The following is a 10507-nucleotide window of genomic DNA, read 5'->3' on the forward strand; positions in this document are numbered from 1 at the left end:
GGGGAGTGATAGAAAGGCTTTGGTGGACCCTTGGCAGCCAGACATGTTAAACCATCACAGGAATCCACCCAGTCCTTCACCCCCATGTTTCCTAGGGACAGAGCACTCATTCGTGGCAATCAAGATTTTGGCTGCACCTCAAGCAGGACTTTTGGCAAGGCCTTGGCACCAACACAATTCATACTCCAAGTTCTGTTTTAGCCCCACATGTGTACCATATTCCTCTTCCCTCAGCAGGACTTCTCTCCCGCATGCATTAGGTAACTGCTGGGTACATTTTCTACACTTCAATGTCATTTCCAGTGAGCATTTTACCCTCACAAAATCCAGTGGCCAAGAAGCTGTGCTGCTCCTGCCCGAGGCAGCTGTCCCACACCACCGCACTCAGCTTGCCTGGTCCCCTCGCAGTTACAAGGAGCTGGCGACCTGTGAGCCCCCAGGCTGACTCCTCTATCTGGGGAAGGCCCTGGACTACAGCACCCTGCTTTGTTCTCTTTCTCTGCCCTCACCCCTGGGGAAGGATGCTCCTTCAGCCAGGAACCACTTCAGAAAGGCTGTGGCACACTTTCCCTGCCCTCTGCTGGGGTCCGTCAGCAAGTCACCGCTGGTGGGACAGTGACCATGCGAGGTCAGTGACTGCCCCTTGGCAGCTCTCTTGCCCCCAACCCCGTTGGGGCGGTGCTTGGGTTGTTCGGTGACTGAAGGCCAATGCAAGCATGGCACAGGGTGGCAGGAGGTGGGGGATACACTTTGGAGCCTTGGAAGGCTCTGCCCAAGAGCTGCTGCAGCTGCTTCAGTTGTGAACTTCCTGCCCTGGGGCCCGCTCCCTCAGGGAACCTCCGATGGACAGACTGTTCAGATATGAGAGATTTTGCGCTGAATAAGAGAATGTTTCATGGCAATACATGTAGCAAGGAACTCTTGGATCTGAGGGGATTTTCTCCTTTTCAGTTACATTTTTTATTTGCTGAATTCTCTTCCAGAAAATCATCATTGCTATGTACAGCAACTGCATGCATCCATATTTACATAATTTTCTATCATATTCTTGCAAAATTGCTATTCAGTTATGATAAATATATGCAATCTTTATCATATCTGGCACTGATATTTAAAAACCTCACACTGAAGTGGAAACAAAGATGGATTGCACCAGCTAGGCAGTACTACTTTCATGTGCCAAATTAATGTCTTTCCTCAAGGGATCTTCAGCTCCAGCACTGTCCTTCTTGGACCTTTGCATTGCCACTATACAGGGTAGTAGTTAGTGATACAAGCTTCCCAGTCTCTTCAACTATGAACTTTAAAAAAAAACAACCAAGTCTAAACAGCAAGCTGCAAATTGCAGTAATTTTCACAGCCGAAGGGGTAACGTCCCACACAACAACAAATCCAGACACTTTCATGGCATATGCTCCCATCGCAGCAGAATTGCAGAGAACTCATACGTACTTCAGCACACTGCGAACAGTGGTGCTCCTCTTCTCTCCTCCATCCTGCCCACGTCCTTCAGCTCCCGCTTCTGTCTATCTCACTGTCCCACAGTGACTGCTACAGTGGTGAAGCTCACTCAGTGAGCAGATCCACTGAGGATTTGCTGAAGAGCCAAGGCTGGGTAAAACTAATTTCATTTATTATAAATATTCCTATACTCATAGTGAGTCAAATACTGACTCAGTAAAAATTCTGGCTGAATTAAGTCAGATTCTGCTTTTTAAAGATAATAATTTCTAACTAATTTCTGAAACTATATATATGCATAGTTGAGCTGGTAAATCCATTCCTAAGGAATCTTTGCTAGCAGTAGCTAAACACAAAGAAGTGCTTCGTATTTTGTCACCTATAAAGTTCCAACAAAAAGTGTTGGAATAATTGCGGTTTCAGATAGTTAGTTGCCTTTTAAAAAGTGGAGTGTGAATTTCAGCTGGGAAGAGACAACTTTTCACAAAGAGACATTCATCAGATTATCAGCTTTGTTGGATTCCAGCACCCAAATCCTGTGCCAAACAAAGAGAAGAAACTCTTGAGCAAAGCTTCACACTCTGTTGAAAAGAGCACTGGGTGAAGATTTACAAGACCAAGCACCTCAGCCCTGCTCTGTCAGCAGTCCTGGGCCCATTTCTTCATTTCTCGGTTTGCATTCCTTGTCGTGCTTTGCTCAAAATGCCATCTCTTTGGGTTAGTTTTGTCACAATGTGACCAGTCTGCAATATTAGTACAGTGGAGACCTACACTTCAGTAGGATTTCCAGGTAGAAGTAATTAACAGAAACAATGTGAATGTAAGAATGAGTCTAGACATAATCTAATTCATCTACTTGTTAGTTTGGGTGTATTTCGGTGTTGTAGGACAGATGAGATGCAATTTTTCCTTACAAAATGAGGAGGGTTCCTCTGTAAACTTCACTTTCCTTATAATTCCAAGAGAATGTACTTTAGAAGAGCATTAAGAGAAGTGAATAAGGTTTTAGTTTTACACAGGATGATATTATTCTTTATCTTAATTCATTTCCTGAAAAGAGTTGTAAAGCACTGGAGCTCCCTTAGAGGCGCAGAGAAGGTCAGATGACTTGCTATCACATGCACAGTGACATTGGTTTGGGTTGCTTGGTGAGAGGAGTCCTTTCACTAATAATGTTGTTCAAATTGTATTATATAGTAAAAGATGATCCATTGTCAGTCAGAATTTCACTAGTCTGTCTTGAATGATAAGTATCAGAGTTTGTCCTTGAACTACGTTTATTGTCTTTCTTGTACCTCTTGCACCATAGGTCCTTCATTAGCTTCACAAAGTAACTTCTGAACTTCACTCCAATAAATGCATAGAGCACAGGGTTTACACAACAGTGTAAAAATGCTATGGCTTCAGTGGTGTACTTTGCATAAGCCATTATCTTGTCACTGTCACAAGATTTGTCGATCTTGCCCATGTTGACAGCTGTCATGAGAAGAACAATGTTATAAGGTACCTGGCAAACTAGGAAAACAGCCACAATTAATACAATCACACGGATTGCTTTGTTTCTTTTGGAATTCTGAGCTTGCTGTAGGGATTTGACAATGAAGGCGTAGCAAAAAATCATGAATATGAAAGGTATAAAAAATCCAAATGCAACTTGTAGCCACAGCAGCAGTGATTTCAGCATTGTGCTTTCAGACATTCCATCAAATCTGTGATCACAAATCTCTTTGGTTTCATTGGAGAAGCTGTAACTTTCACTGTACAGAAAAGAGGGACTAGAGATTAAAATTGAAGATATCCACACAGCCAAACAAATGAGTTTACTATATGCGAGAGTCCTTGCCCTGAGTTTAAAAGACTTTGTTGCCTGTACGATAGCAATGTACCGGTCCACGCTGATAAAGGCCAAAAGCAGCATGCCACAGCTGAAGTTGATTGCATAGATGCCTCTAGTCATTTTGCAAATGAAATCACCAAAAATCCATTCGTCAGCAGCATAATTCACTGCCCACAGTGGAAGAGTAAGAACAAACAATATGTCTGCTATGGCCATGTTGAAGAGGTACACGTCTGTCATGGACTTGGTTCTTTCATACAAAGCAAAGGTCATCACTACAAAGATGTTACCAAAGAGGCCGATGATACAGATCAGTGAATATGCAACTGGAAGAAATGCTTTTGTGAAGTTCCTGACTTCCAGCTTAGAACAAGGTGGCATGATTAGAGAAGCATAGTCTGAATAATAGGGGTAGTCTGTGGAACGAGGGTCTGTCTGTAAAAAAGAACACTGGTTAACACACAGATGTTAATCTCTAGTGCCTGTATAGTAGCAACATGGTAGATAGCTGACCACACATTCCAATTACAAATTCATTTAACAGTACAGACAAGACTTGTAAGAACTATCTAGGAAATTTCATAAAATCATACTTAAACTACAAACATGGAAATAATCCTTTTGGATGGCCCAAAAGTCTCCATATTTAAATACATTATGAAGAAAGGACTAGTCTGCTGTCACAGAAGACTCTACAGTGTGAAAGTCTGAGTTTGAATTAGGTGTCTAGTCTTCCTTTACCATTAGAGAAGGCAAACATGCCTTTCTAGCGTGTTATGCATTTCATACTAATGTAGCTTGACTAAATCAAGCCCAAAAATGATTACTTCTTTCTACTCAGCTAGACAGGCAACCTATGATGGCTAGCCTGAGACCACAAACACCAAACCTGTAGTGCAAATCCAATAAACAGTGTGCTTTAACAGTAAACTCTGCTGTCAAAAACATCTCATCAGATTATCATTCCTGAAATTATGGTGTTTGGATCTGCAGCCTCAAAGAACTGCATTTTCAATTCCAAGCATCAATAGATGAGAGCCACGGTGAAGATATCATTGGTTAACTCTTCCTCAAGGCATGAAGAACTCACCAACTATCTGCCAATGTGGTGGAATGTGTGGCCATCGCTTTATTGATGTACTAATATAGTTTATCAATTAGGTACTTACAAAATTCATTTTGGCAGTACACTTCTCAGAAAAATATGTTCAGAAGGACTTCAAAATACTTTCCCAAGTATTTCTGAAAAGAAAATAAAGCAGGTTGGATGAGGAAACCAGCACAAGAAGTGTGAACAAGTAGAAAAACAAAATTGGAAATAAGACTTCTCAAAACAAAATCTCATCACTGGAGCATGGCAACAAATCACAAATCTCTACAAAATGTGCAGTTGTAGAAAGTGAATGGTTTTTATCAGTGTCATTAAGAGCACAGTCTTACGTATTGAATGTTTATTCATAGGCTAATAAGTGATATATGAGAATATGTGACTCTCACTTCACATTGAATTTGCACCACAAAAAATTAGAATAAATTAAATTTTACTTTGAGAACTTCTGTATGACAATGGCAATCTGTGTATTGAGGGAAATATGGAAAAAATAAACAGCACTCCGTTATACTTCATAACAGTAGTGCGGCACTTAACCTTTTATTTCCACTCTGACACTTTATCAGTGTGTCTTAGCACTTTCAACATCACATTATTTGTCCTTTTTTGTTACACTAGTGAGGAAATTGAAGAGCAATTAGAATAATAGCCTCTTATAGTGTAAAGGACAGTACACAACGTATGAACAGACTGAGCACTGGTGTTTTGTTTTTGTTGAGTGCGCAGATGTATAGTGCAGTGTTCAGTGTGAAGTTCAGACAGAACCCTATGAAAACAATTTGTTTTCTTTATCATTGTGATACCTAACTGTTTTATAAATGGTGCTTACTTAATTTGCACAACACCCTGCGGTGAGGAAGTATTACCACCTTTATTTACAAGGGAGAACCTGACTCATTAGAGTTAAGCATCCACTTGAGATGCTCAGTTTGAGACACGTATCCCCCTCCACATCACTTCTAAGAGCACTTAAAATGATGAAGGACTTCAGCTACATAAAGGATTAAATGCCTTGACTGTTTGCATCCAGGACAGACTTCTGCAAATCAGATCACAGAGTCTAAGGTCACAGAAAAATAGAATGGGGAAGAGGCCATTGGTGACCACATGTGGAAAGCTGGGCTTGTTCCACCTCACACAGGACCCCATGGGCAGGAGACTTAATCCCTCAGCATTCCTTGCATGAATTCAGTCCTTCCCTTCTTTCCATTAGCTGGTCTCTGAGAACTGCATCTATCAGCAAGGCAGTAATTTCAGGGGCTGGATGACACAAGGTCCCATATTTGTTAAGGCTATGAACAGCAGTTTTGTCTAGAGTTTGTCTGCTTTTTGCTAGTCATGCTACTAATTGGGAAGAGCCCATGGGTCAGCTTTAAGTCTACAAAAACAAAACCTTCTTGTTTGGGAATTACCTAATGGTGAAAACGAAAGAGAGAGGGAGAGAAATTGTAAAAGTGGGGCAGATGAAGTCCAGATAGAAGAGGGAAATTGGGGTGGGGAAAGGACAGAATACTCTCCAAAAACATAATGAGGATGACTCACGTGGGGATGCTGGCTCATGACAGAGGGCTGCAGTTGGGTAAGGACCTGAACTATACGAAGTTGCTAAGGTATCACAGCTTATCTGGATTTCCTGTCCTTTAAACAAATATTTAACCATCTCTCCAGCTTCCTCTGCTGGCTTTTCAAAACTGATTTTTAGAAGCTGCAGGAATATGGCAGCCTGAAAGTGCTTGAATACCTTCTGAAGCAAATTTCAAAAAACTTAATGGTGTCTCTCAGAAGTGCAGAGATGTATAAGGCAAGCAGGCAAGTTATGCAATTAACCTGGGGCTGTGGTCCCCTAGCCCATCTTTGGACAATTTTAGTCACTGTCTGCTGCTTTACACTTTCTGATCTCATCCAGCCAGACACTCATGACCCTGCTTGGTGTTTCTTTTACCCTTTGCACTTGGCTGCAGCTACAGTAACTCTTCAGTTGGACAGAATTAAAGGGGCACTTGTCTAGGTTATTATTTTAGAAACTGTTATTTTATTGTTGTAAGAAAAATACCATTCTAAGTGTCTGCCATTCACGTCTGTTTAAGACCTACATGGTTAAAATATACAAAGAGAGTCTGACAGCATGTCTTCTCTATAAACAAGAAGATATAATTCCACTTAGACCAAGCCACTCTGGAACATGAACATAACATACAGAAGGAGGATGAGTGGGTGAAGGTATTTGGAAGAAAGGGAGCACAGGTGTTTCCTACAGCCTGCAAGGAGGGCTAAGAAGGGACATCTTTCCAGATTATCACTGAGAAAAGGCTCTTTAGCTCACAGAAGAGCTCAGGAGAGATCATATGGGGAACAACAACTACTCATCACAGGAGAGATGCATATTCTCCCTGATCCTACAGGAATTCAGAAGGCACCACCAGCCACACATTTATTCACAAAATTACTTCCACTGGCCAGCAGAACCTTCCTGAGCATGGTTAGTATGAGAGTTGCAGCGAAGGACTCAAACTGAAGTCAGAATTGCAGAGATCAGGTTTAGACCTGATTTAAATCTCTTGAGCTGACTTCCTTCTCTGAATTTGAAATGGCATTCACTGAAGTTATTAAAAACATGCAATGGCTGCTGAGGAAGCTGAATCAGAATTCTTATAAACACAATTTCCTTTTTGATTTAAATCTTTCTAGCAGTGTTTCAGTAGGCACCTTTATAATCTGCATATTTACATCTTTATTTAGCATTAATGTATTAGGTAAATTTAAAAATAAATTTCCATATATATATATGTAAGGTGGTGTGTGCTAGCATTGGTTATGTACTACATATGGGCACATGTCTGTGCATGTGTATTCAAAAACACTTATGTTCTGAATATTAAATATATAAGCCTTGAATTTTTGAGCTTAGTGTTTTTCCACTTTACTCACATCATCACATTTCTTTTCACTATGAAAGCAGTGGGTGAGTACTCAAAAGTAAGACTAAACCACAATCTTAAGAAAAAACATACTATTTGAATTATACAAACAAAAGACAATGCATAAAGACAGACCTGAGGGGAAAGACAGAATTCTTGGAAGAAAAACACTCAGTCATCAAGTAATTTTAAGAATAGTCCATCCTTATAAGTACAATCCCACTTACATGTTCAGTTTAATACATTTGCCACAGATATACATGGATTATAGATTACCTGTTTTATTTTAGTACTTACCCAATTTGAAAATCATCTGAAGGCTGGGGGAAAGAGGATGTGTGATTCTTTTAAGGTCTATTTTGGCTGCCTCAAGCACATTTGCCACCAGCCTCAACAGGAGTACACTCTAATTTAGAAAACAAGAAATAACAGCATTAGTTAAAGGCACAGAGTTAAATTGAAATAACCACCACTTCCTCCTCACAAGCAACAGAAATCATCTGGTTTTTTATGTAAAGGAAAATGTTTCTGTGCTGAAAACATGCAAGCTGGAGGCAAATATTTTATTAATTTACTTATTAGTCTACCTGTGTAATGATATTATTTTTAAAATAATCAAGCTAGAATTAGAATCATAAAAAGCAAGGTGTTAATTGCCATTGTTCTCAGAATGCATCCTAAATGATTACCTGGTTTTGCAAGGGTGCATTTAATGTCACACAGATGAGTAGTTTCAACATCAGTCATTTAAATCAAAAAGACTGCTTAGAGTAAAACTGTGAAATGAGACAAGTAATAATTACCAAATTGATTAGTAACTGTTTTAGAAGAAAAAAAATAGTAATCCGTTATATGTCAAGGTGCACATAACCCAAATGTTTGTCCTGATCTGCTAACAACAAAATGTGTTAACCTGCAACAAAATGCAGGTAAATAAGTAAAATGTGGTTGTATTTGCCTGTTTGGCACAAACATTTGCTGTTCATGTTCATGCTGCTCAGGTCTGTTGCTAAAGTTAGTTGGAACTAGACATGAAAATATTTCCTTTCATGATTTCTGAATTTTAAAACCTAGAAACTTTATTTTCTAGGCCTTGGTTCTGAACATAACTTAAGATGTTTGCATTAGCAGGAAGGGGGAAAAAACCAAAAAAAAATGTAAACCCCCCTCTCTGAACTCCTGATTTATTTTAGAAATTGTGTTTGTCATCTCATTAGAGACACCATATGTCATAAATACAGACAGTCTTGTAAGAGTCTAAGACATTATTAAATTAATAGAACACTGGACATAAAGAAACACAGGATGATAGATGTTCTGCTCACTCATCTTTTTTTCTAAACTGAGCATATCACAGTAGCAGTGGCTCCCTAGCAATTTAAGATTGGTGCTTCTTTCCACTGACTACACCCAGTGAATGAAACAAAAACACTGTCTGGTGTAAAAAGAAGAACTGGTACATTTAAAGCACCCTGCTGTAATAGTTCACAATCATCTAAGAAGGCACATGTCATTTTCTCAATGGCTTATCTTCATAGGATTCAAGACTTCGTCTATAACCAAATCCATTTGCACGGAAGAACACAGAGATCCCTGAAATGAGCCTTGTTTTACCTAAATATGCATGCATATATGGTGCACTCATGTTTTGATTGTTACTGCTGAACAGCAATCTTCACTGTTTGATGCATACAAAGCAAGAAAGTGTGAAATCTATCAATCACTCAAATAACTTCAAACAGGGTCCCTGTAAGATTAAGTTGGCCTCCTTATTGCTGTTTGGACTAAACCACTCCTTGTCCTCACAGATCTGGAGCAGGTTATGATTAAATGCATAACATAGTTAAGTGCTTGAAAACGGTTTTATTTCAATAAAAGTCCAGTAACATGGAGGAAAGAAGATGTGTGAGTTTCAGTGGAAAGACGAGGAGGTGAAGACAGAAGTCCTTGGGAATCTTTCAAGACATCCTTAATCACAATAGTGAAGTACTTTTCACTATTATTTTTTATTTTATAATTCATAAAAATTTCCATCATTAAAACTTCACAGGTTTTCAGGCCATGCTTTGAACCTTTGCTAAAAGGGGCTTTGACTTTTCTTTTGACTACATTTTTGTGCTGTTTTGCTGACTTGTCATTTGCATGTCAAATTGTAGTAACGGAAATCATCTAACTAACTTGAGATGAGCCTTGTAAGGTATTTTCTGGACTTTCTTAGAAAGCAAACACAAGCTTCATTTTGAAATCTCCGGTCCCTCAAGTGCTGCAAGGCATAGTACATTTACTCTTGGTAAACTGAGGTGCACATACTCTCTGTAGTAACACAGCTATATATAACAGCCTCAATCCTGTTTACAGAGAACTCTCTTTCTGTAAACACTGTCTGAAGAAAACCACTGATTCCTGTTCACAGTCCCTGACAGTTCGAAACAAGGGCTCAAACCCTGTTAAAAACAGCAAATTCAGAGTAGGAACACATTCCATTGGTAATGGAATTTGCTGATATGTCATTGTGGGATATTTCACTGAAGCATTTCTAGTGCTTCTTTCTCATAACTTTGGGAGTGAAGAAGTGGATGGACCTGTGTCTTGCAAAGCAAACTTCATTACACAAAGGCAAACCTAACACATAGCAGTCATGTAACCAGCAGATAATGAGTAACTGAAGTAGAAAATCCCTCTCCATTACAAAAACATCTGTGACTTCAAATCACCAAGTCCATCATGATTGTCATGCATATTCGGACAAGCACTTCTAGTAACAGCTTCCAATATATTTCTCAGACAACAACTTACCTTTGGAATACCAAGATTAGCCTGTGAAGAAACTTTATATTTTCAACATAGTTTCATGTAATGAGAGTCATCAAAATATAGATCAGATTTTTAATGGCTAATTAAAAGATAAATCAGAGTTTTAGCTGATCCTTTGAAAAAAACGATTGCTCACCTTGTTCTATAATCAGGTGCTTTCTAATTTAAATGATTCTTGTGCTTTTAGTTTGTAATATATCCAATATCCAGCATAAATAACAGTCTTTCAGAAGGTGAAGAATTCACCATTCAGTGAATTCCAAAGTTAACACAAGGTAACTAGTCCAACTTACCTTTTCAATAGTTTCTTTCAATCAGTCAGCCTTCTTTACAGATGCTTTGTGCTTCACCTTCACGCTGTGGCAA

General features: G+C 39.2%; 1 protein-coding gene across 1 annotated transcript; it reads right to left on the minus strand.

Moving 5' to 3' along the window:
* Window positions 1–986: 986 nt before the first annotated feature.
* Window positions 987–7721, minus strand: CCR6 (C-C motif chemokine receptor 6). Its single transcript, XM_048298374.1, has 3 exons — window positions 7625–7721; window positions 4468–4540; window positions 987–3733 (listed from the first exon to the last, which is right to left on the minus strand). The coding sequence occupies exons 2-3, from the start codon at window positions 4474–4476 to the stop codon at window positions 2651–2653; spliced, it is 1092 nt and encodes a 363-aa protein (XP_048154331.1). The 5' UTR covers window positions 4477–4540; window positions 7625–7721; the 3' UTR covers window positions 987–2650.
* Window positions 7722–10507: the final 2786 nt, after the last annotated feature.

This window comes from Corvus hawaiiensis, chromosome 3 (assembly GCF_020740725.1).
Source record: "Corvus hawaiiensis isolate bCorHaw1 chromosome 3, bCorHaw1.pri.cur, whole genome shotgun sequence".
In the NCBI taxonomy this organism is placed as follows: Eukaryota; Metazoa; Chordata; class Aves; order Passeriformes; family Corvidae; genus Corvus; species Corvus hawaiiensis.